Genomic DNA, 26808 nt, shown 5'->3' on the forward strand with positions numbered 1-26808 from the left:
ATTAGCCTGGCCACCTCGTGTCGCAGCGGTGGTCCCTGGTGAGGCATCATGAAGGCCTCTCTTTCCTCTCCCCCTTCCCACTCCTTTTTCGTTCCTCGTTCCCTCATTTCCTTGGCCAGGCAAAAATGTACTGGGCTTGGAATCGGTCATCTGGGTTCAAACAGTTCAATGCCCAATTGTGTGACCCCAGACAGGCTACTTACTCACAGGCAGCCTGATTCCTCCCCTGCAAAATGGAGGCGATACCTAGCTGATGGCTGCTGGAGAGGAAAATCTGGTAAATCTGTGGGAGTCTTTGCCCGGGGCCTGGCCTAGTGTGGTAGGTGGTGCCTCCCTTTCCTGTCTTCTCATGCCTCCCCTAAGCCTCTCTCTGGTCAGTGAGCCAGAGGCACAGCTCGGCCCTAGCGGTGGCCAATGGGAGGATGTTGATTTCTCAAGCACCCACTATGGGCTGGGTACCGTGCACCAGGCTGAAACCATCATCATAAAGGCCACATCTCCTTGCACTGACAGGATACTTCTAAGACTTATCCCTGTCTTAACACACACACACACACACACATTCACACGTTTATTTATATTATTAGCTTGGCCACCTAATGCCACAAACTTGCCATAAGCTTGATATCCTTCCTTCAGTCTTATCAGGGCTTCCTGCTATTTTTAGTTTGCAAACGGGCATGAGGAGAGAACCTGCATAACCAATTAACATAAACAAAGACAGTAGGCAGCACTGGCGATCAGGGCAATGCTGAAGGCAACAGAGATCCCATTCCACAGGCACAGGTAAACTTAAACAGCTGTAAACACCCAGTGTTTGTGAGGACTTGGGGAAACAAGAACTAAAAAAAAAAAATTCCTGGTGCCCCAGCTGGTTTGGCTCAGTGGATAGAGCGTCGGCTTGCAGACTAAAGGGTCCCGGGTTCAATTCCCATCAAGGGCAAATGCCCAGATTGCAGGCTCGATCCCCGGTGGGTGGCATGCAGGAGGCAGCCAATCAATAATTCTCTCTCATCATTGATGTTTCTCTCTCTGCCTCTCCCTTCCTCTCTGAAATCAATAAAAAGATATTTTTTTAAAAAGCCTGGTGTGAAGGTAAATTTAAAGAAGAATTTGGCAAAATCCAAGAAAGCTGGAAAGCTACATAACCCCTAAAACCCAACCATCCCACTTGTAGAAACATAAATAAACTGCAGTGTATACACACAGTGCTTAACATCAACCAGACCTACAAGCTTCGATCTGGACAAATCTTAAAAACAAATGTTGAGTAAAAAAGGCAAGCTGAAAAAGGACAAGTATAGCATGTTACCATTTATGGATACATAATTATGTAGTAAAGTATAAACACATGAATTGAAAGGAAACACACCAGTCTCAGAATAGTCACTAAGGGGCGAGACAGAAGAGAACGGGAGGGGGAGGGGTACAAGAGGGACATCAACTATGTCTGTGATGTTTTAGATCTTTAAAAATATATATATAAATGGCTTTTTAAAATATGAAACAAACACAGCAAACAGGAAACCGTCAACATTTCTTAAGCCGGATTGCCGGGCATCTCAGTGTTATGTTGGTCTCCGTGTTTTTCTGTACGTCTGAGGTATTTCATTACAAGTAACATTCGGTAACTGCTTGGCTCGAAGATGACAAGTTGACGGGTCAGGGAGGCAGTGACCCCACTCATTTCTAATAGCAGGATACACATCCCCAACAGGGCCCCATGTCTTGGATTCGTAAAGGCAGAAAGCAGTACCCTAGAGGAGGCATAGCAGACTTAAATCTAATATTCTTTGTGGGTTGGTTTTTTGTTTTTTTGTCTTTTGGTGTTTTTGTTTTTTGTGGGTTTTTTCCCCAATTTCCAGCACAAAGGAGGAGGCCTCACAGGGAAGTAAATGGAGCCTCATAAAGTTAGGTCACCAATTCTGTGTTTAAACTCCAGTCTGGAGACAAAGGTCTCTGGTAACGCAAGAGGGTCTGTGATTAAAAATCCAAGGACCGGCAAGGGCTGAGCCAGGGCATTTCAGGGAGAGGTTTTCCTTCTTTGGTTTGTGTGTTTTTCTTCAGTTTTAACAGGGCTCTGCATTTTCATTGCCTGCAGCCCGTCCTCCACCCCAACATCAGTCTTTCCTCCTCTCAGCTAAGGGAATCAGGCAAAATGGGAAGAAATGTACAGAATGAGAGATTCTAGAAAAAGACCTTCTACGAAAAAATTAAGATCCTTAGGTAAAAGGCAGAAACACTTAACATCATTTATGATCTGGACTCTGATAAAAAGGCATGCCAGCCAGCTGGTTTGGCTCAGTGGATAGAGCATTGGCCTGCGGACTGAAGGGTCCCTGCCCAAGGGCATATGACTGGGTTGCCGGCTCGATCCCCAGTAGGGGGCGTCCAGGAGGCAGCCAATCAATGCTTCTCTCTCATCATTGATGTTTCTATCTCCCTCTCCCTTCCTCTCTAAAATCAATAAAATATATTTTTTTAAAAAGGCATGCCTCCTTCACGGGCATAGCTCCCTAACAGGCAGAAAGGTCAAGGGCATAAACTGCCAAGTTTGCCTGCCTGCTTCCCACCCACCCAACCCCAGCGATAACCAAAGAACCTCCTCCACCAGGAGCCTATGGGCCTCCATCCGTTCTGCAAGCCAGTCACACTGATGCTTCCCTACGATTTAACAAAACTGCGGCCTCCAGACAAGTTCCGACCATTCAGGCTTGCAAAGCCCTGGAGGTTTATAGAGCTTTCAGTGAAACAGTTTAAAAGGGAAAATAGGCCACTCACTAAGACTCAGAGTCCATTTTTGCAAAGTTCTTTTTCTTTGAAATGGTAAGGTTGCTGTTCTAGCTACTGATGCACCATTTCAAAATCTGCTGTAACGAAGCAAAATCAGAACTGTTGTCAGAACAATTGTACTTCTTTCAGCAGATCAGCATCTCCATCCCACTCACTCAATTTTCATGGGTCAAACTGCAACTTTCCAATCTGGCTACATACATATATTAGTCCAGTGGTTCTCAACCTTGGCTGCACATTAGAATCACCTGGGAATCTTTTTAAAATCCTGATTTCTGGGCCTCATCCTCCGGAAATTGTTTCTTTGTTACTAATGTTGTGGCCCCACCCCATGACAAAGAAACAGAATTTCCAGAGGATGAGGCCCAGAAACCAGGTTTTAAAAAGATTCCCAGGTGATTCTAATGTGCAGCCAAGGTTGAGAACCACTGCGTTAGTTTGTTTGAATGTTTTTCTTTAGAAGAGGCTAAAAATCTGCAACAGGTTTATCCTAAAACAACAACCGTCTAAAAGACATGCGGTTACCCAGGACATAAAGTGACTATACCAGAAAACACCTTGGAGCCACTGAAGCCAGCAGGGCACCCCCACACAGCAGAGTTGGGGAGCGAGCCTCACCTGAACGGTCTGCCTGTGTTCTCGGAATACGTTCACTCTGATCACTGCTTTGTTGAATTCGGGATTTAAAGACTGAATGATCTCATAATCCAGATGCTCCTGATGGGGAAGAGTGAAACCAACGACAAGCGTCGGGAACAAGCTTTAGAAATGGAACCGTAAGAAAGAAGCATGCATTCTAAAGACTCCCCTGGATTTAAACTCAGCACTCAGCCCAAATTCATTCTTATCCTGACTTCCTACCTGATACTGTAGCGCGTCAAATCCTTTAAATACAAACTCAAACAGAGTGTGGAGGTTATCGGGGCTTGGGGAGGTAACAAAGATATTGGAGTACCTAGGGAACAAAAGAAGAAGGCATTGAAGTAATTAGGAAATCTAAGAACTGTTTGGGGAACTTAAGAAAAAAAGAACACATTTTCGTTTGCCCACGTCACACAGGTAATAATCAAACAATGATGGAGATGGGGTGGGAGGTGGGGGTGGCCGGGAGGGAGAATCAGGAGGAAAGTAAAGCAACTCCGGACATGAGGATTTTTTCCTCCCAAACGAAGGAAACCACGAAGTCTGAAGGCAGCATGTCCCGCAATTAGCTAACGCCACGTGAAAACGCACTAAGAGGCGCTGTGCGGACAATCCCTCAGACTGCAACCCCTCCCGGTCCATGCCCTGGGGTGAGAGGGGCGGCACCACACTGACCACTAGCTGTGCTGAGAGCGTTGCCAACTGGGAGGCCAGAGAGCTGCACTGGCACTCGGGCCGAGGCCGCAGCACACCTGAGGGTGTCCTGTGGCTGTACAGGTGCTAACAACTACGGGGCCGACTGGTACCCTGGGAGCAGCAAGAGGAACAAAGGACTCGGAGTCGGGAGCTGAGTTCAGCCCAGGGCTGCTGGCTCTGACTTGCTCAGGATCTTGGCAGCCACTGGGACGTTTCTCCATCTATATCACGCTCAGGGCGACTGGGAGCACCACAGAAGATGGTGCGTTCGGAGAACACAGTCTCCTAGGTCCACTGCTGATGTCTGTGAAGCCGGAAGCAGGTACTCTGCTGGCAGCTGCATGAACCTCCCACTCAGGGCAAAAGACAGAAGTAACATCACACGCAAGGCAGCTCCTCAGAAGCAAACAAGATCCTCTATTGATCAAAATCATTAAAATGTCAAACCTGTACTTTCCTCAGTCAGCAACGCTGGTCATGCACATTCTCATGTCCTGGGAAGTTTAAAGTTTCTTACCAGCAGTCCTTTGCTTTACTGTTTGTTCAACTTTAAAGTGACCACAGAGGCCCTGGAGTGTGTCTGTGTCTGCCTGCACATGTGTGTTTGCGCCTGAGAGTCGGGGAATGTGCTGCTGTTTCCAGGCAGGAGCCCGCTGAGCCCTACCTAACCCGCACACTGCTCCCCGGAGCCCAGAGTTCCTAAAGGTGGGGACTCGGGCGCCCTTACCCAAAAGCCACTGCCCCAGCAATAGCCAGTCCCAGGGCTGCCGATTTCCCCCTCCCTCGGGCAGCCGTGAGGGCCACGGTACTCCTCAGGGTCTTTTCAGAGATCCCCTCGATGAATTTCAGGACGGCTTTGGCCTGTGGAAAGACAGCATTAGGTGAGCTGAGAAAGGCGGAGTTCCAGCCATCAACCCCCAGCCCCTGCAGAATCAGGCGGATGCCAAGGCCAAATAAAAGGGGGCAGTTCTCACAGGCCTGAACTGTTCCTGGGGGGCCGGGGACAGAGTAACCCCGGACTTCTGTTGTGAACCCAGACAAGACGGAACAGCCCTGCTGAGTCTGAGCAAGAGAAAGCGCCTTCCCCAGGAAAGAGCCAGGCCTTGACTTGGCGTGTTGCTTTCTGCGAATTAGTTACCCTCTGTGCTAATTATTCTGGGACAGGGAACGTCTGGATGCCACGCACCTGGTCTAGGGTTCTGCAGCAGTCCACCAACACGCCCACAGGCTGCGTGTCCTGCAAGCTCTCCTTCAGCTCCTTCAGCTCCAGATCAGAAGGACCGAGACTCTCATCCTACCAGAGGAGACAAGGTTTGCCGCTGCCCCAGGAGAGTTTGACAGACAAGGCGGCCTCCCCAGATTCTCAGACCCTGGCCTACTCACCGGGGCCTGGGGAGGGAGGGCCTCAATACTGGCTGCGTGGGAGGAGATGGGCAGGATGTTGAGCTGGTCATCAATGACGAGACACTTCTTACAGGAGGCCAGAGAAAGAATAAACCTGAGGAGCAAACCACCACAGTGAGGTGCTGGGGGGAGAGGACAATGTCTACACAGCAAAGTGTGGCTATTCATTTGGCACCAGGATCTGAGAAAGTCAAAACCCAGTCAGAGAGCAATGGGAAGAGAGCTCCTCTCCAGGGCACCTGAACATACTTCTTATTTTCTTAATTGATTTTCGGAGAGGCAGAGAGATAAACATCGATCAGCTGCCCCTGCATGCCCCTGGGGATTGAGCCTGCAACCTGGCCATGTACCCAGCTGGGATCAACTGACAACCCTTTGGCCCAACCAACTGAGCCACACCAGCCAGGGCCTGAACACGCTTCCTGCAGCAGAGAAAGCCGAGAACTCTCTCTCGAGACTGCTTACAAGCATTCCTCTGTGCACAGCCGCCACCGTTCCCTGTGCCATTTGGCCCTTCCCACATCCCCTCACCCTTTAACACCATGGTGTCCCAGGGCTCCCTTAAATGGGGTCCTCCAAACCCACCGCCCTGTGCTCACCGCTCACAGAGAAACATGCACAAATGGATTTACCTGCTGTCACAGGAGGAAAAAATAAAGAAAAGGGAAGACAGGAAGCTCCCTTAAGAAACAGAACTAAACATTCCTGCATGTAGGAAAACACGTGCTTGGCTATGAAACTGAAACTTCTCCCACAAACGCAAGAAAAAGGCCTCACGCGCTACTTTCACAGGCTTTGGGGGAGCACAGCATAACTTCCTGTCCTCCTAGGAGTCAGTCTCAGGAGGCCCCGGGGTTCGAGGCCAGGATTTCTCAACCTCAGCACTACTGACATTTTAGACCAGATCATTCTTTGCTGCTCTGTGGCTTTTAAGCTGTTTAGCAGCATCCCTGGCCTCTACCCTCTAGATGCCAGTAGCACCTCTACCACACCCCCCTCCCCCAAGAAATGACAATCAAAATGGCTCCAGGCGTTGCCAAATCCCCCCCGGGCAAAACGGCTTTGGGAACGACTGCTTGGTTGAGAACTACTGCTCGGGGCCACCGTGTTTCTCAAGGTGTTTCACGGGCTGCTAACTGGTGTTCCCTGTAAAAGGGCCCTGTGGCCAAATAAACGTGGGAAAGCATCCGTTAAACAGGTCCCTGCTGCTGCAAGACTTTGCGAGGCTACAACAGGCTAATGTGACTCTTCATAAAGGAGAAGCAGTGTGAGCACTCCCCAGACATACTGGGCCACAAAACCCTTTGTCAGAAGGTCCCTCTCAAAACACCAGTGTTCACCCTGGCTGGTTTGGCTCAGTGGATAGAGCCTCGGCCTGTGGACTCAAGGGTCTTGGGTTCGATTCTGGTCAAGGGCACATGCCCCGGTTGCAGGCTCGATCCCAGTAGGGGGCATGCAAGAGGCAGGCAATCAGTGATTCTCTCTCATCATTGATGTTTCTAACTCTCCCTCTCCCTTCCTCTCTGAAATCAATAAAATTAAAAAAAACAAACACTAGTGTTCTGCAAAACGCATTTCGGGAAACAGTGACCCAGACAGATTACCCCTTTGACAGATGAGCTAGCTAAGAGCTGGAGAGGGGGAGAGGGAGAGGGACTCGGTGACGGCCGGAGCGAGACAGAATCCAGGCCTCCTGGCCCAGCTTCGCACTCGCTTGCACTGCTTTCCGTTAGTTTCACGGCTGCTGCTGTCCAAAGTCTCACCATTTGGGCTCCGGTACCACCTCCCCTCAGACAGAAGCCCATCTCTCAGTTGGGTCCAAGATAAAACATCCCTCCCACGGTGGCTCCCCACAATAGAGGCCTGAGAAATATGCGAAAGACCTACCTCTCATTAAACCTTCCCACCACGTCCTGATGAGCCTCCGTCCTGTATCTTGAATGCACGTCCTAGGAGAGAACATCCATTAACAACGGCATCCGCAGAGGCCGAGGCGCAGGGTCCACACGGGAAGAAGCTCCGTCGAGCAGCCCTGGGCGAAAGGAGGCGCCGGCGATGCTGCTGGAAACCAAACCCACTTCTCCAGAGCCCGCTGCGCTGAACTGGCCAAAGCTCTCTGCTGGAACTGGGATCAGACACCAAGCGCCATGCTCCTTATTCCAACAAACTGCCCCTCACCTCATCTCTGACCCTGTCCACATTTTATCCAGCATCAAAAAATGTATCCATTCGTTCACTAAAAATACATACGAACAATGCCAGCCATGGCCAGACATGCTGGGCACACACTAGTGTTTAGTAAAGCATGACCTCTGTTCTGGAGCTTACAGCCCATGATTGGAGGGAGACAAATGAGCAAACAGATACAAGTTTTGGCAAACGCTACAAATGAGCAAACAGGGTGCAATGATAGCAAAAGGGGGCGGGGGATACTACTTAATGGGGTAGTAAGGGAAGGGCCTCTAAGGTGATAAGCAGGCAGCCAAGTAAGTGGGCACAGAGTGATTTGTTCATTCACAAATATTTAATGAGTGCTTACTACAGACCAGGCACTCTTCCAGGAAGAAAACGAAGGCCCTGCTCTTATGCAGTTTAAAGACAAAGAACGCAGGTTAAAGGAGGACTGACAAAACCCCCTATTCTCAACAGGGTGTGAGAAGAGACCACACTGAGGAGGTGATATTTGAGCAGGGACCTGAAGGAGTGAGGAAGTGAGCCATGCAGACATCGCCTGGGAACAGCAAGTGCAAAGGCCTGGAGGTGAGAGTGTGCTGGGCATGTCTGAGGACTTTCAAGGCGGCCAGAGGGGCTATAGTGACAAGTAAGGGAGGAGAAGTGGTGATAGGAAGCAGGTACTACGATTTGCACAAAGTCCATTTCACCGGATGAATGCAGCTCACAAAACCCTGAGGCCAATCCTAACACCATTTCCGAACAGCTGGGCAGTGAACAGGACTCCAAACCTGCTGCTCGGAACACCCACGTGGCATCCGATGAGACGTATCCCCCCCCCCACCACCACCACGTCCTCTGCTTTGGGAGTAAACTACCCCTCCCAGAGTCAAAGTTCTTGTTAACAAGGCGGGGGGGGGGGGGGGGGGGAGGGGGGACTGGCAAATGGTCCTTCATTCTCCACTAGGATAAGGGCCAGTGAAGAACTCTGTCCACAGCTCCCTTTTTTGCAACACACAGATTTAGTCACTGGCATGAGTCTGCTATTACTATTTCAGAAATTTAACTCTCTGACAGCTGCATTGCCTCTGAATCTCACTGGAATAGAATTTGCAAATGCCCAGCAGCAAATGCAAAATTCAGAGACTGGAGTTAGCTGCTCAACAGGAATTCTTCAAAGTGGTCTACAGTAAAAATGACTGATTTGAACCCTCCACGATTACAAAACAGACACTTACCATGGTCATCGTGTATAACTGCTTGAGGGAGTTCATGGTCCGTAGGAGAATAACCACCAGCCCACCACCTTCCACTGTTTCTACAGTCCTGGCCAGCAAGTTTGGAGTTAAAGCTTCAAAATCCTGGAAGAGATTTTAGAAAGGGCTGGTCATGCAGAGTGTACCCACACGGAAGCTTAACCAAGGGCCAGGTGCTAAAGTAGGAGGAGGGCTTCAGAGTACAGGCTCAGGATCACACCCCTCACTCAACTCACCGACACACACACACACACACACACACACACACACACACACACCCTTACCCTTACTTAGGGGGACCACAGAAGAGAGCCCAGCCCTGGAGAATAGGGATACCTGGTTTTATATGTCAAAAGTGTTTCTAATAATCTCTGATAACATACATTTTGGACAGCCATCCTCCAGTCTTCACTGATTCAAACTTGAATTTCAGAAACATCTCACATTCATTTTGATGTTTATAGATGGAAACTGTAACTGACAAAACTCAACTACACCACATGGGGGAGCCATTGCTTAAAGGAGCCATAGTCACTGCCACTGGTAACACTGTAACAGTGGTGAGCTTAACACTCCCTATGGGTCAGTAATCAAGAGAGTATGAGGCAAAATGCTTTTTCCTGGCCTCCAAGGTGGGATGCCAGCCAGCAATGGGTGGCACAACCCACTGGAAGGCAGAGGGGGGGAAATTAGAACTTCTAGTCATGATTTTCTTAGTTTATATTTTGTAAGGTCTGCTTTATAATGTATGTAATCATAATAGTACTTGTAAACAAATAGATACCAAAATGTGGGGATTTGTGCTTCCATGTCTTTTTTGTGCATGTGAATCAAAGAATAAAACAAAGACCATGAGAGCTCAAAACAAAGACAAATGTGAAACAGTCTATTAACTTGCCAGACAAAATAAAACATACCAGTGAAGAAATTCACCAGGGAGTTTGTGTGTGTGTGTGTGTGTGTGTGTGTGTGTGTGTGTGTGTGTGTGTGTGTAGGGGAGTTTAAGGACTAGAAGGGGCAGGAGAGAGTTGGTGGGGGTTATGCCAGTCAAGCACTCTGGACAGGACATGAGCGCACACGTCTGTACCCAGTTGGTTAAAACAAGTCCAACTTGTCACCAAAATTTTCAGTTATTTCCCATAAAGACCTGGAGTCACTTGAAGGTCACAGGGCTTTCTTTATCAGTTTAGCCTGTTAGAATCAGTTGTGACAGAATATCACTGCCAGTTTTGGAATCACTAGACAAGTGCCACTTTAAGTAGAAACTGTTCTCTTAATACGGGATGAATTATCGTTTGTTTGAAAGTGGCCAAGTGTTCCGCTGATAATACTTGGGGGAGGAGGGTTCGTGTGAATCTTCTCTCTTGCTGCCCACTGCCCTCCTGGGGAACCAGGCAGCCCCCACCCCCCATGCTGCCTCCAGGCCAGGCCGGAGGATGCCACCCACCTGGAGAACACACATGCCGAAGGTATTGCCCAGGATCTTGTGGGTCTCGTTGTAGTAGCAGTAGCGAATGTTTGTGGCGGCGACAAAGAGTTCAAAGGGGTCGTCTTGCTTTATGTTCAGTGTTCCGTTCTTTATTTTTTTCTGTAGCTGACGCATTCTTTTCTTCCGGTGACTGCAATCACCCCCCACCCCAGGAGAGCCAGTTAACCAGAGGGGCTAGAGAATTGGGAGCGAATGATCACGGGCTTAGACCCTCAGAGCTGGGAGGGAACCTGGAAATCCGGGGGGGGCACTGCAGCAGAGCGGTTTAGAAGCTGGGCTTCGGAGGGAGACAGAGGCAAGCCTGTGTGTGAACTCGGCCGTCCTGCTCTGTCACTTTAAAAGCACGGCGGTGAGAGCACCGAAACCTTTTGGCCAGAGCCAGAGCTTGAAACCAACCTCAGTGGCCTCGTTACTGCTTCAGCTACAGGCTGCCCTCCCCACAACACCTGGGAAGGCGTGGTGAGGGCCGGCTCATGTCTTCAGCTTTCCTGAATGAACCCATCACTTCCTTCCCACACCGTGGGAGCAAGTCCCCAAGGGCAGTTCTAACCGAAGACAACACTGTCAGGGGGACAGGCAGTGCAAGAGGAGACAGGCGCTGAAGAGGCGGGGCTGCGGGACCGAGGAAAAGCTCCGGGAAGGGGGCAGCCCTGAGAGGTGTGGCGCATTCCCGGGCGATGGCAGAGGCAGCGGTGGCGCCCGGGGCAGAGGAGGCAGCAGGTGCGAAGGCAGGAAGTTCCACCACAGCAGAGAGCAGCCAGAGCTGGAGACAGGACTTCAGAGTCAGCATCAGACAAACAGATTTGGGAATAAAGGAAGAGGCCCAAGGACGGAATCACACATGCTGGCTGGGCTCAGCACAGGAGAAAATAAGATCAAAGGGCCCTAACCGGTTTGGCTCAGTGGATAGAGCGTCAGCCTGCGGACTCAAGGGTCCCAGGTTCGATTCTGGTCAAGGGCATGTACCTTGGTTGCGGGCACATCCCCAGTACGGGGTGTGCAGGAGGCAGCTGATCGATGTTTCTCTCTCATCGATGTTTCTAACTCTCTATCCCTCTCCCTTCCTCTCTGTAAAAAATCAATAAAATATATTTTTTTAAAAAAAGATCAAAGGGAAGAGACGAGCACAGGAAGGTGGTCTGAGTAAGAAAAGAAGGGCATTTCTGAGGTTATCTGCCAAGTGACAGCATTCTGCACCCCGGACTCCTCCACACACAGAGCTGTTGGTAGAACTGCCAAGTTTCTACTAGGTAACCGACCCACCTCCCCTGCCTGTGGCTGGGGGGAGCGGGGTCTTTCCACAAGAATTAGGGAGAAAGACTGATTCTACATATAAAACTCAAGTCTGTGTCTGCAACAGGGACAACAGAAAACAGAAAGCTGCCCTGGACAGCGTGGCTCAGTTAGTTGAGCGCTGTCCCATGCACCAAGAGGTTTGCAGGTTTGATTCCGAGTCAAGACACAGGCCCAGGTTTCAGGCTTGCTTCCTAGTAGGGGGCATGCAGGAGGCAGCCAATCAATGTTTCTCTCTCTCTCTCTCTCTCTCAAATCAAGATAAACATTTTTTAAAGAAAGAAAAAAGAAAGCTGAGCTAAAGTGGGAAAAACAGAGCAGACATGCAGAGATGAGAGAATGAGCAAAGACTGGGAGCACTGTGGCTCTCCAGCCCGAAGCAGAGCAGAGGTCTCATCCCCTGAGGGTCATGAGCTGTCCCCTCTTCTCCAATACACTCCCTTGGTACCTAAGTGTGTTTGTGCTGGAGGTCTGCTATTTACGGCCCCAAGTCTTAAGTTCACAGCTTCAAAAAAACAAGATTAGGCAGTACCAGGTCAAATACAGCAGTAAACTAGTGGAGGAAGAGCTCTGAAAAGAAGGAGGAGGAGGAAGAAACGTATCGCATTGGGCATCGGGTCATCAATGATATCCAAGAGCACAATTTGATCACAAGGGTGGCCAGGAAGTGCAACAGGCTCTGTTTCAAGCTGTTTGGCAATAAGAATGAGAAAAAATGCTAAACCGAGGGATAAAGCTGGGTATGTAGCTTTTTTTATGTATATAATGGAGAAAGCTGAGCATGTTTAACAGGAAAAAGGAGAAAGTTTCAAAGGGGGATAGAGTGTCCAGGAGAGGAAACGAAGTGCCGGTCCGGAGAGCAGTGTGAGAAGAGATCCAGAGTAGACCAAGGGGTTTGCTTTAAACATGGGATGAGGGACACCCTTAGAAGCAAAAGGGAAGGAAGAGGGAGAGCGAAAAATTGAGGTAAGAAAAGGCAATTAAGGGAGCTTGCATTACATGGGCTTAGGAAAGTAGGAAGAAAAATCACATGCAGAAAGTAAGGATCTGCACTGGGGACTTAAAAGAGCATGAAAATGATTTGAAACTTATTGTCAGGAATGAAGGCAGACACCAGCTCTAGTATTTTCTCTAGTTGGAAATGTCCTCAGAGACAGCACCTCCACTAACAATCCCAGTAAAACTCAAGAAATCATTTCCTGCTCTCCCGAGGATGGTGACTTCAGGTACTCACCATGGTCCAGCATTTGACACACCGTCGGAGGCTGTCCGACAAGACAGCCTCTAACAAAACGAGGCTGTAACACAATGTTTACTTTACGCCAAGAAGGTTGGGAAAGCACCAACGTCTGCATGTGGTGCGTGCCGTGAGCCCTAACGTTCTAATGGGGCTGTCTAACACGAAAAGCACGTCAGCAGGGTCTGCGGTGGATCCACGTGTGCTAAATGCGTCCGTGACAGGATCAAGCGTGCTTTCCTTACTGAGGAGCAGAAAATCGTTGTGAAAGTGTTGAAGGCACAAGCAGAGTCAGAAAGCTAAATAAATTTTAAAAATGGAGCTTTTTTGAGTAATAGAAACAATCAAAAGGCTCAAAAAAAAAAGTAAAGAAATCATTTCCTGGCACTTAACTAAGGAGCAGGAATCGTAAGGAGCACCGGGCACTCAAAGGGCCGAGCTTACCTGCTAAAGCCCAGCTCTTTCTTGTAACACCACAGCACCGAAGGCCGAGCCTTCACGGTTGCTTTGGACAACATGTGATGGAGTATGACCACCTGCCAAAGGAAAAAGTCACAGAATCTCAGAACCAAAAGTGACCTTTGAGTCTGCCGGGTCCAAGACCTCATTTGACAGACGTGGAAACTAAACTGAGGGCCAGGGAAGTGCCCAAGGTCACAAGGCAAGTAGTGCTCAAGATAGGACTAGAAGCCTCACACCCTTAACCTTGTGCTCAGTCCATCACCCAAAGCATCTAAAGTCGTTAACCTGTCTGCTAATAATTCTAACTATAGAGTATTCATCACTTACAAATAAAGAAAGATTCCCCAGTTGGCGTTTTAAAGAAAACCAGTCAAGCCCCTAGCCAGTTTGTCTCAGTGGATAGAGCATTGGCCTGTGGACCTAAGCGTCACGGGTTCAATTGCAGTCAAGGGCACATGCCTGGGTTGCGGGCTCGATCCCCAGTAGGGGGCGTGTAGGAGGCAGCCGGTCAATGATTCTCTCTCATTGATGTTTCTATCTCTCTCTCCCTCTCCCTTCCTCTCTGAAATCAATAAAAAATATATTTAAAAAAAAAAGAAAGAAAACCAATCAAGCCGGACCAGTGTGGCTCAGTGGTTGAATATCAACCTATGAACCAGGAGGTCAGGGTTCGATTTTTGGTCAGGTCACATGCCCGGGTTGCGGGCTCAATCCCCAGTGTGGGTGTGCAGGAGGCAGCTGATCAATGATTGTCTCTCATCATTGATGTCTCTATCTCTATCCCTCCCCATTCCTCTCTGAAATCAACAAAAAAACTTTTTTTAAAGAAAGTCAAGGGACCTTAATGTCACTGTGTGCTAAAACCCCAGAGGGCCTGTAACATGCTGACTCTTGGGGACTGCACAGCAAGTCAGAAGCATGTACCAGGTCTTACCTGATCTTTTCCTCGATCTCCAACCACAACAAAGAGAGACCTTTGCCGCTCAGCTACCCCATTCTCTATGAGAATCCGGATTCGGTTATCTACTTTCTTCCGATGCATGGTGAGTACTATCACTAAAACAGAATGGAAGGAAGCACACTGGCATGAGCACCAGATTCTGGGTGAGGAACATTAGCTGCTACCTCCCGTGGGGCCAGGGACTGTACTAGGCACATTTATAGGTAACATCTTAACCCTCAAACAACTCTCTAGCGAAGACATCACCCTCATTTTTTTAAAATTAGGAAACTGAGGCTTGGGAGGTGAAGAAAATGTTCCCTCAACGTGGAAATCAACAGGAAAGCTGTAATTTACAAGTATATGATGGAGCATTTTAAAAAATCAGAAACAGCCCTAGCTGGTTTGGCTCAGTGGATAGAGTGTTTGCCTGCGGACTGAAGGGTCCCAGGTTCAACTCCAGTCTACTGGGGTACATGCCTGGGTTGCAGGCTAGATCCCCAGTGGGGGTGTGCAGGAGGCAGGCAATCAATGATTCTCTCTCATCATTGATGTTTCTAACTCTACCTCTCCCTTCCTCTCTCTGAAATCAATAAAAATATATATTTTTAAAAATCAAAAACAATGTTCAAAAAAATAGTGGCTATACTATATAATGGTATATCTATGGGATATAATAAAGCAGTTTTCAATAAAACTTTTTCAAAATCATTAATTATCTACAAACTAGAGGCCCAATGCATGAAATTTGTGCAAGATCAGGCCTTCCTTCCCCTGGCTGCGGGCACCGGCTTCCCTCCAGCTCACGGGACCCGGGCTTCCCTCACAGCCCCAGCTTTGTCTGGAAAGTCGTCCTGAAGGATAGCCAGAAGGATGCCTGGTCTAATTAGCATATTAAGCTTTTATTATTATAGATATGGATATAGATTCTCATGACAGAATAACATGGCAGGATTAAGTATGATACTGGGTTTTTTATGCATATACATAATACATAGAGGGGGTAAAAAATGCCTAGCCAGTGTAGTTCAGTGGTTGAACCAAGAGGTCACGGTTGGATTCCCAGTCAGAAAACAGGCCCAGGGTTGCTGCTTAAGGCTTGACCAGTGGGAGGCATGCAGGAGGCAGCTGATCAATGATTCTCATCATTCATGTTTCTATCTCTCTTCCCCTCTCCTTTCCTCTCTGAAATCGATAAATAAAAGCATTATTTTTAAAAAAGAGAGAAGAAAGAAAAAGACTGGGAGAAAACACCAAAACATAAAGTAGCTATTTCTAAATTTGCGATTGCTGGTGATTCTTATTTTGTTCTTTTTTTTTTGAGTTTTGCTTTTTAAAATGCACATGCCAGGCAGACCTCAAAAGTTACTGTAATTACATATAATAAAATATCACATCATTACCATAATAAATACACCAAAGAAACATCGGATATGTTAATCACATTTATAACATGAAATTTTAAATGTTACTTAGAAACTCCCGTGTCTGCTACATTCTAAATGTAAAGCTCATTAATGGAACCTTAACCATGCCTTTACTGTCCTTGTAATTCCCCAATCCAAACAGAGACATTAGCGGCTCTATTTTACTGTAAACACTATGTCGCAATCAGTGGTTCCCAGTTTACAAGGAACGGAGCAAGTATCCCAAGGAAGAAAAGCTGTGGCGACAGGACGCACACTCAGGTCTGCCTGCCTGACTCGGAAGCCTGAGGTCATTCCAGTTTTTCTAACCTGCCCATCTGGACGGCTGAGTTGCGGGCCACATAACGACCCCATTAAAATCCATCAATAATAGTTATTGGGACTGCTTTTTGCTCGTTACCTGGGAGGCCCAGAACAGTACCAAAGTCTTGACTTCTGATTAAAGTCTGAGATTGCTGTTGCCATGAAAGGCTTAATGGCGGAGGAAGGCCTTGGAGGAGGAAAAGGTGATTATTTTTCATTCACTCATCTGTCGTCTGACATACACATGGCATCCATATGCCAGGCACCTTCAAGGAGCGCTAGTAAACAAGTCCAAGTCCCGAATGCGACTGCTGAGCGCGGAGCATGAAATGACTGAGCACCGGCGAGCAGCTAAGCGTGGGAGGTCGTGGACTCACACTGCCTCCGCTCAGCGCCCAGCGCGGCAACCAGGTCCGCCCGTGCGGGCGTCAGGGCCTGTGGGCGGGTCCGCGGAGGCCGACGGGCTGCCCCACCCGATCACCTCGACTCCCCCACCCCATCACCTCGACTCCCCCGGCCAGAGGTTCCCAGCAGGTGGAGAGCGAGCCCGGCAGCCCCCGAGAAGCGCGCCGTGGCTGCCTGTTGGGGAGGAGGCTCCTGTCATCCAGGAGCGCCGGGCCGGGCAGAGGCAGGGTCTCCTCCGGCCCACGGACACCCGCCTCGGCACCCAAGCCCGGCCGCCCCGCGAGGAGTACCTGCGTCCCGAGTCTGGCGAATCCCAAATAGCGGCGAGGCGGAAGCACGTGGAGGAGGACGTGCTCCCGAGCAGCTTCCGAGGACGGCGCAGGGACCGCCCCCCGCGTTCGCCGGGCTCCGCGACGCGCCCCGCCCCGCCCCGCCGGCGCCGGGAGGCGGCGCGTGCCCGAGGGGGCCTTTCTCAGCCCTGTCCCTGCGTGATGACGTCAGGCCCGGGAGGCGGCTACCACCTCGGCGGCGACCGCGGCTCTCTCCTCTGCCGGTGGCGGCTGTGGCGCGGCAGGTACGGTAACCTGCCCTCAGATGCCGCGCCCGCGGCGCTGCCCTGTGCCGGCAGCTGGTGCCGGGCAGGTCCGGGACTCCACTTGGTAAGTAGCCCCGGGTTTTCCCTAACAGCCTGGTTATGCGAGACCTTCTGGCTTCAGGAATCTGCGTAATTTACCGACCCTCTTATTTAAATACCTTCGCATTTTACTGACAAGATGAGGAAACTCCATCAGCAGACCTTTTCCGTCCATCTCACTTAACCCAGCCCCGCCGATGACCTTAGCCTGGAATTGTTTTACACCCTCGGCGGCCGCTCCTTCGCCGGCTCCCTCGAGGCCCGCGGCCACCTAACGCTGGCGCTCTGCGGAAAGCCAGCTCCCGGGTGCAGCTCCCACAGCTCGCCCAAGCACATGGCTACAAGGGTCACCCGTGCCTTCGTTGGGCCAGGTCGTTGAACTTAACAAATTCAACTGCTTGATACTTCTCTTCGGACACCTCAAATTCATTGTCTGAAGCCGGGCTCGTTTCCCTTGTTCCCTGAAACGTTCCCCAAATCAAGACACTTCTAAAGCCGATGCAGTCAGCGCCATCACCCATCCGTCCAGTTTCTTTACTCAACGAAGTCACCATGCCAGGCACAAGGGACAGTAACCACTGTTCCTGCCCCTCGTGAAGCTTCCGGTAGGTTTTAAGTGGTATTAAAACTATACATTGAGTAAAGTGATTAAAGGTACTGCTTTAGAGGTGGACATGAAGTGAAGACCCAAACTTAAGTGAAAATCTTGGCAAAGCAGCCAGTGAGCAAAAAGAAAATGATAGATCAGGCCAGGTAATGGGCATGTGGGCCAGATTTAGGCTTAACTCCAGGTGTGACAGGAAACCACTGCAGTTTGGGATACCGGGAAGTGACAATCTGTCCTCCTAAAAGTCTCGCTCTGGCCACTATGCAAAAACCATAGCAAGAGTACAAGCAGGGAAAACCATTACAAGCTACTGTAGCTAACTTCTAAACTGGTATCCGTGATAGTCACAAGTGCTAGGTGACTCGATATATTTTCAAGGTAGAACCATGTGGATTTGCGTAAGGACTAGGTATAGGGTATGAAAGGAAATCAAAGACGATGTCCAAGATGTATTTGCTCTGAGCAACTGGATGAATGTGGGCTAATCAAGAGATCAAGTTAGCATACTCACCACATTCAAATGAAGACACTGAGTATGAATGGTCTTGAGAGTTTGGGACCTAGACATATTTCACACTAAAATGCTAATTGTGTCAAAATCATGAAATTAAAAGGTCTAGGAAAAAATATTAGCTAGAGATGATGTTTGGTAACCAAGGCCCAGAGAACTCAGCGAAGTACAGATATAAAATATGTAGAATCCATTCACCACCCTCCACGCTGTGTCCATTTAGTACAAGAGTTACGTTAACAGGCATCTCTTGACCCGTACATTTTGTTCTCAACACTGCACTGCGTGTTCTTTAAAATGGCATTTATTAGGAGGCCCACCATCCTTCCCCCTATACACACAGCTCAAAAATCTTCAATAATCCCCACCTATTCTTACAAAATAAAACTTAACATGGCATGTAACTATGAAGACATCTATAGTGGCTTGTGTGCTTCTTCCATCTCTCAACTAACTCTGTATTCACTTGAGCCAGACAGCATTCTCAGTCACTGGAGATTGGACCTTTGGACATGCTTTCCTCTCACCTTCTTTGCCTTATTCTTCAAGTCTTAGTTCAACATCCCTTTCAATGACGTCTTGCCTGATGGTTTTGACTAGGTTATATCCTATCAGTCGTGGCCTTAAAATCTACCATCAACCATGCTCCTCCATCGTGGCATTTGCTACACTTCAATGCCACATCAGTACCTTTAGACAGTTCAGTGAAAGAAGGAACCACAGTGATTTTGTCGCCATGAGTGCTCAGTGTTTGGCATGCCTGGCAAAGGCTACCCCATTTTCTCAATGAAGATTTAGTTCCGTGGCTTCCTAATATAAACACAGGACTTAAAGAAAACTAGTATTTACAAATAACACAATACTAAAAATTGGCTTAGTAGATTAGGTGAACCTTCACTATGTAAACTCAAAACAACCAGTCTTCTGCATGAGACGATTAGGCTTCAGAGCAGCTGCCAAAAGTATTGAAAGCCTGTTGAGAATACTGTAGTTCTGCCCTCTTAGAAATCAAAGCTACCAAAGAGATGTCTTTAGCTTTTCCTCTCCTAAGTGTAAGGATGACATCTTAAAGGTTTGCTGAATGGTATATACAACTAAGGCAGACTTCACTCAAGGACAATAAGGAATCAGACTTTAATGATTTAACCTAATGTAATTAAAACATTCACTAGTCTTCTCCAGTATTTTTGTAGAATTCAAAATTGGAAAAGGTGTGGAGATGAGCCTTAACAATTTACTTTCAGTTTCCTGAGGGTTTTCCTTCCCCATTACCTCTTTAGAAGGGACAAGCGCAAGGGCAATACCGACTCTTTTAAATATAGTCAACAAAACTTAAGAGGCTTAACAAGAACTCAGTGAGTTGGGAATTCAGGAGCTTAAAGATGAAATGAAGGGTTTGAACTCAGTGCTTATCTGTATCCCATTTCTCCCTAATTAGATATATTATCGAAAATAAAATGAACAATACAAATTTCCTAAGACAATTAGAAGATTGACTACTGAACTCCATTCTACATTTTATGAATTGGTTGTCAACAAAGCACCTTAGTTCATGAGCCTTCTGATAAAACACATTCTCATGTCTCCTGTAAGTGGGTAAGTCTCCCATGTTGCATATATGAGGCAAAACAACTATACAAGCTAACTGATCAAAAGAATATTGAAAGGATACTTATTTTAGTATCAAGATAACAATGATCAGGAAAAACTCTTCCCTATTCTTTAAGGATATTAGGACCTGAAAGTTAAACTGCCCTAACGGAGGCAATCCATGACATTCTACCTTAAAGCTTTAAAAAGGTCCCATTATCCATGTGAGATGGCTGTATCTGTGCATTTACAAAAATTCTATGTATGGAGTCTTGCTATACCAAGAAACTACAATGACTCATGTGATAATCATTTCCTTGCAACTCTGCTAATATATGCATTTGACCAAACAAAAGGCTTTCTGCAGACAGGACAAGTATATTAATATATTAAGACAGAATACTTAGAACTAAAACTCAGATCTTAATGAAACCTTTACAAAGTTCTCTGCCTCATACTGAGGTATTCCTTTATATAGGAATTCCTTTATAGCATATAGTCTGGCCCCAGCCAGTGTGGCTCAGCGGTTGAACATCAACCCAGAAACCAAGAGGTTGCAGGCTCCATCATCAGCAGGGGCAGTGCAGGAGCAGCCAATCAATGATGTTCCTCTCTCATCCATGTTTCTATCCCTCTCCCTCTCCATAAAAATCAATAAAAAAACAAATTTAAAAATATAGTCTGAATTGAAGCATAAACGCTTTACATTTACACTGCAATGGTAGAATACCAAAAAAATACACAGTATTTCAAAAAAACAATTCTTTAAAAAACATATAAACAAACAAACACCTTTACACATTCACATCTACACTAATGCATAGAACTTTGAAATCTAGAAAGTTTCTCCCCATCCCATCTCTGAACTGATTGAGATCACTGTATAAAGAACTTATTTACTTCAATTTTGATTGTAAATATCATGAAATTGTTTTCTACACGGATAGCAAATTTAGTTTTATAGAGGACTGTAAGCATACATCTAGGGATTACCCAATAAACCACGAATATTTTATATAATCCCTCTAAAATACACCTAACATATGGTTGTGGTACATCCCAGGCAGATGTCATTTTAAAGCACACAAGGGGAGGTGCCAACAAAATAAATACTCATTTGCAAATGTAAACAGATAACCCTCCAATATGATGTACCACAACCACAAGAGAAAAGTCAAGAACTTACTTTATTTTAAAATAAACATTGAAGATCCCCCCCCCACTTCCCACCACCCTACAAAACTTTTGCATGTGGAATGTTCAAGAGCCTATCCATTTTAGTAGGTTAAAACCAGCAAAAACTCCAGTTGTCTAATGATGAATGTTTGAGAATAGTTTTGTGCTGAGCACCTACTGAAAAAAATTCCTTAGCTAAAGGCTGAAAACAAAATGTAACGTCTGCACAGAAAATACCATTAACTTAGTAGCCTTTGCTCAATAGGTGGGCTTAGTTCCCCATGAAGTCAAAGTGGGATACGAGAAGCAGCACTGAGTTCACAGGCACACAGAACTAGTGCTCAAACTGCTAGCACATATTCCAGCATGGTATATAAATTACTAAACTGTCCATCTCCACCGAAATCTGTGACTCTCCCTGTGCATCTAAGGGAAGGAATCACCACTTTGAATATAAATTCCTCCAGGAGAAAAGGATAATTAGGGTTAGACAAATTTAAGTACAAGTACTATTGAAATAGTTGCTGGAGATGACCATAAAATTTGAAACACAATGCATGACTGAACAGCTGCTAGCTGTTGAACACCAGTGTTTCAAGATGCAACTTTTATAAACATGTTTTATTTGTTTTGCTTATACCATCAGAACTGAAACTACTGACTGTCATTTCCCTAAAATAGGGAAATCAATCTAACACGTACTGGTGCTTTTCAAAAGATAGCAATTTAAAAGGGTGGTAGCAGCAGGCATTTGTTATCTTTTAAAAACCTTCAGGCTGCAGGGAAACGGCCAAGAGTGTTATGATTATCCATTACAGATTTCCATCAGTACCTGTACCACTTCAGGTAACAAAACAGCAAGATCCAGAGATTAGTGACAGACAATGAGAATCGTAAGGAATGATATATATTACCAATCCTTACAAAAGTCATTGTCAAAGAAAATGTTATGTGTTCAAAAGGTATCTAAATACTTCACAGTAAGTACAGAAGCGGCGATCCAGATTACATCCCATATTTGTTGCATATTTTTCAAAAAGTGCCAATCAAAGCCTAATATTGCATTTCGGCTTTGTCTTATACAGTGTCAGCTGTTAGGAAGCAATTTACATGTGTTTTTAACCACAGTCATTTGGCCAAGGATGAATAATGCTGTGTCAAAGCTGGTAGCCAACCTTATATATGTGATTAAGGGCCCATGCGTGATTTGATGTGCATCTAAACGTTCAATGCTCCATTTAACTGGAAAAGTTGTGAAGTGCAGTTTTTTTGCCAAACCAAACTCCTCCTTCCATCTTCCTTTCATGGGAAATGTTTTTGTCAATTACCACTGAATAATGCTAGGGCTGATTTGTAGACTTTATCCAATGTCACAAGTCAATCTTGCTTTTTCCAAGCCACTTCGGTTAACTATGGAGATATTATCACCCTGTAAAGTATATTATGTTTTACTCCTAAGCAAGGGTGAGGAATCTGAGTATCATGTGCAAGGCTCAAGATGACGCTTAGGACAGAACATGCAGAGTAAAAATAGTTTCCTTCCATATCCAGGTAATATAAAGCTGACAATTGTAGTCCTGTCTTTATGGGATGAAAACAGTCCCTTTACAATAAGTTTTCTGAAAGGGAGAACAAATAGATAATAACTCTTCTGGTAACATATTATGGTACACTGGCCAGTGTGTTTTTGGCGATTAAACATAATCCTGTGACTCAGATTAATTCACTTGCTGAGTGTTCATTTGCGGCATCCCTCTGTTGGGTCTTGGGGGCCCTCCACGACCTAGAAGACAAAAATGGCATTTGGTTTTTCTTTCAAATACTTTTTGTTTCGCCTTCAAGCAGACTTTCATCTGAAGTCAAGAAGCATGTGGGGAGCTTGTCACCACATTATTAGGTTTAAGAGGTCAATTCTTCAGTGTTCAAGTTTCACCTGTCCTGGAAGTTGTCATGCCCAAATCTGCTCATGTTTTCTGGCTAAAAGAAGAGTAGAGCTAATGGAGTATTCCACCAGTACTCATTCATTCATTCATTCAACAAGTATTTATTGAGTGCCTACTATGTGCCAGGCACTGTCATCAGGCGTTGGAAATAGATACAGCAGTGAAAACAGACAAGGTACCTGGCTCTCATGGAGCTTACATTCTAGTGTACACTCTAGCTTATTACATTTCAGTAGTAAGTAACATCATACTATCAAAATTAATAAAAGCACCAGAATGAAAAACAGACCTTATTACCTAAACTTTTAAAAAGAAACTACATAACATTGAAAATTGTATAATGACTTGTAACAGATAAAGTAACTTTTTACATGCTGTTAAAACAGATTTTTAGCTACCAGTAAACTCAACTTTCATAGAATATGCTACAAGGTGAAAATGAACATAACGCACATTCACATGCAAATATCCTTTGATATTTCAAGTCAATAATTTCCCAGTGATCCATTAATTTTTTAAAAATGCACCTTTTGCTGGCCAGTTTCTATTAGCATTAAAATCAAAGTACTTTATAATTCCTCCGAAATATACATTTTATACATGTGATGGCCAAAATCTAGAGGAAACCTATTCAATTTACATCCTTCCAATAAGAGAACCATTTAGAACTTCAGATCAGATGAAATGCTACTTCTGTTACATAGGTTGACTTCCTGCCCAAATAGTACGAAGTAGTTTTCCTACAGTAATAGACAAAACCAAAAACTCTTAAAAGCTGTATTTTTAAATATGATTTAATTAGTTAGGAATTTGGAGGTTTTGTTTAAGTCAGAAACTAGTGGGTATTTATATAATAATGGTCCAAAAGGCATTGAAATTTCAATTAGTTCTATGACTTCTAAATGGTTCTCTAAATGTAACTATGGCTTATCTGGCCATTAAAGGGTCTCTGGCCCTAAAATATAATATGCATGTTTCAAAAATAAAAGAGGAATAATAAATTTATATAAATGTTCAATCTCATTCCAAAAATGTCTTACAAAATGTTTCAGTAAGTACTTCCTAAAAACATTTAGCAGGTTTTAGGACCTGAAAAATAATTTGCAGTTGGAAAAACATTTTTTTCTGAGGAGGAAAAATGTTCTAGTTTTTGAGACAGTTTATAGTAACAGGGACAGTCATTCAAAAAATTAAATTTGGGTTCAAGATAAATTTTAGAAACAGAGCATTTCATTTAATCCTTGCAACAAGTCTGGAAATGATAAATGTATTCCTAACAAGTAACCTACATGCAGATTATGAACAGCTCTTCCAAGGCCAGAACAGAAGCTCCACTTAGGAACTAGGATCACCACCACAAAATATTACCTCGTGGGGCTCCCCGTGGTCCATTCTGCCCAGAGCCTCGCTTGAAATTCTGCTGATATCCATCCTAAAAGACATGCTAGTTAGTACTGAAGAGAAGAGACGGTAATTTTTAAATCCTCAGCCATCTAGATTCTTAGTCAGATACTTGCAAAATATAGAACTCCTCCTTATTCTTTTAGACATTTCTGTATTGTTATACTCCTATTATTCTTAAGAATGTTCAATGAAATATTTTCTCTGCTCTTAAAAATCGTTTTTAACAGATGTTCTTAAAACGAGTACCTACACTGAGTACTAAAAAAAGCAAAAGTCGTCATTCTCCATAATGAACTATCTTTATCTTGTGCAAAGGTATAAAATCAGCCCTAGCTGGTTTGGCTCAGTGGATCGAGTGTCAGCCTGTAGACTGAAGAGTCCTGGGTTCGATTCTGGTCAAGGGCAGATGCCTGAGTTGTGGGCTCAATCCCCGGTAGGGGGTGTGTAGGAGGCAGCCAATCAATGATTTTCTCTCATCATTGATGTTTCTATCTCTCCCTCTGCTTCCTCTCTGAAATCAATAAAAATAATTTTTAAAAAAACCACAGGTATAAAAATCAGCCCAAATTAGTTAATCAAGTCCATCAAGAAACTACAGCCCAGCCAGTATGACTCAGTGGTTAAGCATCGACCTATGAACCAGGAGGTTGAGGTTCGATGCCCGGTCAAGGTACATGCCTGGCAGCCAATCAATGCTTCTCTCGCTCCCTTCTCCTCTCTGAAACCAATAAAAATATATTTTAAAAAGAAACTACATCAATCACTGGCATTGGTATATTTCAGTCAGGTTTATATTTTAAAACAAACTTTACCTACCCGCTGATAGCCAGAGTAGTCCCGGGGAGCACTGAACTGAGACTGTGTGTAACCACTGTTTGGAGTGTTAGAGAATGAAGGGCGGTAACCATCATATCCTCCTAAAATTTAGGACAAGAGAATAATTTTCTTCACAAGGAATGTTTACTTTCTTACTAACCAAGGGAAGAACTAAAATATTATATTAATTTCTAATCACTATCTTGACCCAATCTGTTTATATATTTCTATGAGCAGTAATTAGAACAGTGGTTCTCAACCTTCCTAATGCCACAACCCTTTAATACAGTTCCTCATGTTGTGGTGACCCCCAACCATTAAATTATTTTCATTGCTACTTCATAACTGTAATTTTGCTACTGTTATGAATCATAATGTAAATATCTGATATGCAGGATGTATTTTCATTGTTACAAATTGGACATAATTAAAGCATAGTGATTAATCACTAAAACAATATGTAATTATATATGTGTTTTCCAATGGTCTTAGGTGACCCCTGTTAAAGGGTCGTTCGACCTGACCCCGCCCCAGGGGTCACGGCCCACAGGTTGAGAACCGCTGAATTAGAAGATGAAATTTTCTCTCATCCATGCACATACACACATGAAAAGACAAAAAAAAAAAACAGAAAAATATCCCTACGGTCTGATAATATATGAAAAGCAATTATCCCTTATTGGACAATAGTAGGCATGGGTCTGACACATAAAAAACTCAATGTCAATTTAAATGACTGTATCAAAATATACAAGTTTTTAAATTATAAAGGAGATTAATGCAGAGAGATACATATCTTTCCCAAAAACATGATTATTTCTACGTATTTTACAAATCAGGAAAGGGCATGAACTTGTGTTGTTAATTTTTACCTCTGAATCCATTGGCAGGGCCCCTGTATCCGTTCATCAAGCCTCTAGCACCACGAGAGCCTCCACGAGACACACCACGACTGTTGTAATAGGGCTGACTGCTCCGAGGAAACCCCGCGTTCTGCTGGGGAGGCTGCTGGTGGTTACCAGTCACTTGATGGGGTTGGTCCTGGGAACCATGGTAAGTGCCAACCACTATAATAAAAGAGAGGGAAAAAACATGTATACACACATACACTACACACAGCTCATTACAATTTGTTCTCCCACATGTTTTCTGGCTTAAGAAGTGTCTTATACAATCTCCTCAAAGTTTAATTCTGTCTTTAAATAAATTTGCATATTAATAGGGAAAACTACATATTAATAAGTCCCTGCCTTGCTCCTACAACAGAATAAAAATCTCCAACAATTCCTTATCTCTGAAAGCACACAACTGTGTGAGAACACACAATTCTATCCTTCCAAATGATTTGAAAAGCTATCTCATTAAACATCTGAAAGGCATCGCCTATTAGCACAAGAGACTAATTCAGAAGATCTCACATACAGAAACAGTAAAATTATCATTTTATAGCATTTAATGATTTCTTTTCATTATAAAGTTCCTTCGTAGTTGAATCTTTCATTCTTTTAAATCTCCCTCAAATTTACTGACAACTTACAAAAAACTGTTTCCATAGCTAAGCTACAATATTCAGTCAATTACAAAGATAAACCAGCAGAGGCCTTTAAC

The 26808-nt window shown here is 45.3% G+C and overlaps 2 protein-coding genes and 1 long non-coding RNA gene across 16 annotated transcripts in view; 1 reads left to right on the forward strand and 2 right to left on the reverse strand.

Annotated features, from left to right (window-relative positions):
- Positions 1 to 16952, reverse strand: part of NAT10 (N-acetyltransferase 10) — a 33991-nt gene extending 17039 nt beyond the window's left edge. For 2 of the 7 annotated variants that reach the window (XM_036326269.1, XM_036326262.1), the window contains exons 1-11: positions 16212 to 16596; positions 14379 to 14500; positions 13427 to 13518; positions 10411 to 10582; positions 8946 to 9068; positions 7423 to 7484; positions 5515 to 5629; positions 5318 to 5425; positions 4859 to 4992; positions 3655 to 3748; positions 3412 to 3510 (exon numbers count right to left, since the gene is read on the reverse strand). In XM_036326269.1, coding sequence (XP_036182162.1) covers positions 3412 to 3510; positions 3655 to 3748; positions 4859 to 4992; positions 5318 to 5425; positions 5515 to 5629; positions 7423 to 7484; positions 8946 to 9068; positions 10411 to 10582; positions 13427 to 13518; positions 14379 to 14500; positions 16212 to 16332 — 1242 coding nt within the window. In that variant the 5' untranslated portion in view covers positions 16333 to 16596. The other 5 variants (XM_036326266.1, XM_036326264.1, XM_036326268.1 and 2 more) reach the window with 5 other exon arrangements.
- A 65-nt stretch (positions 16953 to 17017) lies between these two features.
- LOC118665152 lies at positions 17018 to 19746 on the forward strand. Its single transcript, XR_004970554.1, has 2 exons — positions 17018 to 17758; positions 19710 to 19746. It is a non-coding gene; the product is annotated as an uncharacterized LOC118665152 (long non-coding RNA).
- Positions 19747 to 22557: 2811 nt separating this feature from the next.
- CAPRIN1 (cell cycle associated protein 1) overlaps positions 22558 to 26808 on the reverse strand; it is a 38490-nt gene continuing 34239 nt past the window's right edge. For 4 of the 8 annotated variants that reach the window (XM_036326273.1, XM_036326275.1, XM_036326270.1 and 1 more), the window contains 4 exons: positions 26073 to 26267; positions 25201 to 25301; positions 24349 to 24412; positions 22558 to 22820 (listed from right to left, as the gene is read on the reverse strand). In XM_036326273.1, the coding sequence (XP_036182166.1) occupies positions 22756 to 22820; positions 24349 to 24412; positions 25201 to 25301; positions 26073 to 26267 (425 nt within the window). In that variant the 3' untranslated portion in view covers positions 22558 to 22755. Of the gene's footprint in view, positions 22821 to 24348; positions 24413 to 25196; positions 25302 to 26072; positions 26268 to 26808 lie in introns of all 8 variants that reach the window. The other 4 variants (XM_036326274.1, XM_036326272.1, XM_036326271.1 and 1 more) reach the window with 4 other exon arrangements.

This window comes from Myotis myotis, unplaced genomic scaffold (genome assembly GCF_014108235.1).
Source record: "Myotis myotis isolate mMyoMyo1 unplaced genomic scaffold, mMyoMyo1.p scaffold_m19_p_10, whole genome shotgun sequence".
Lineage (NCBI taxonomy): Eukaryota > Metazoa > Chordata > Mammalia > Chiroptera > Vespertilionidae > Myotis > Myotis myotis.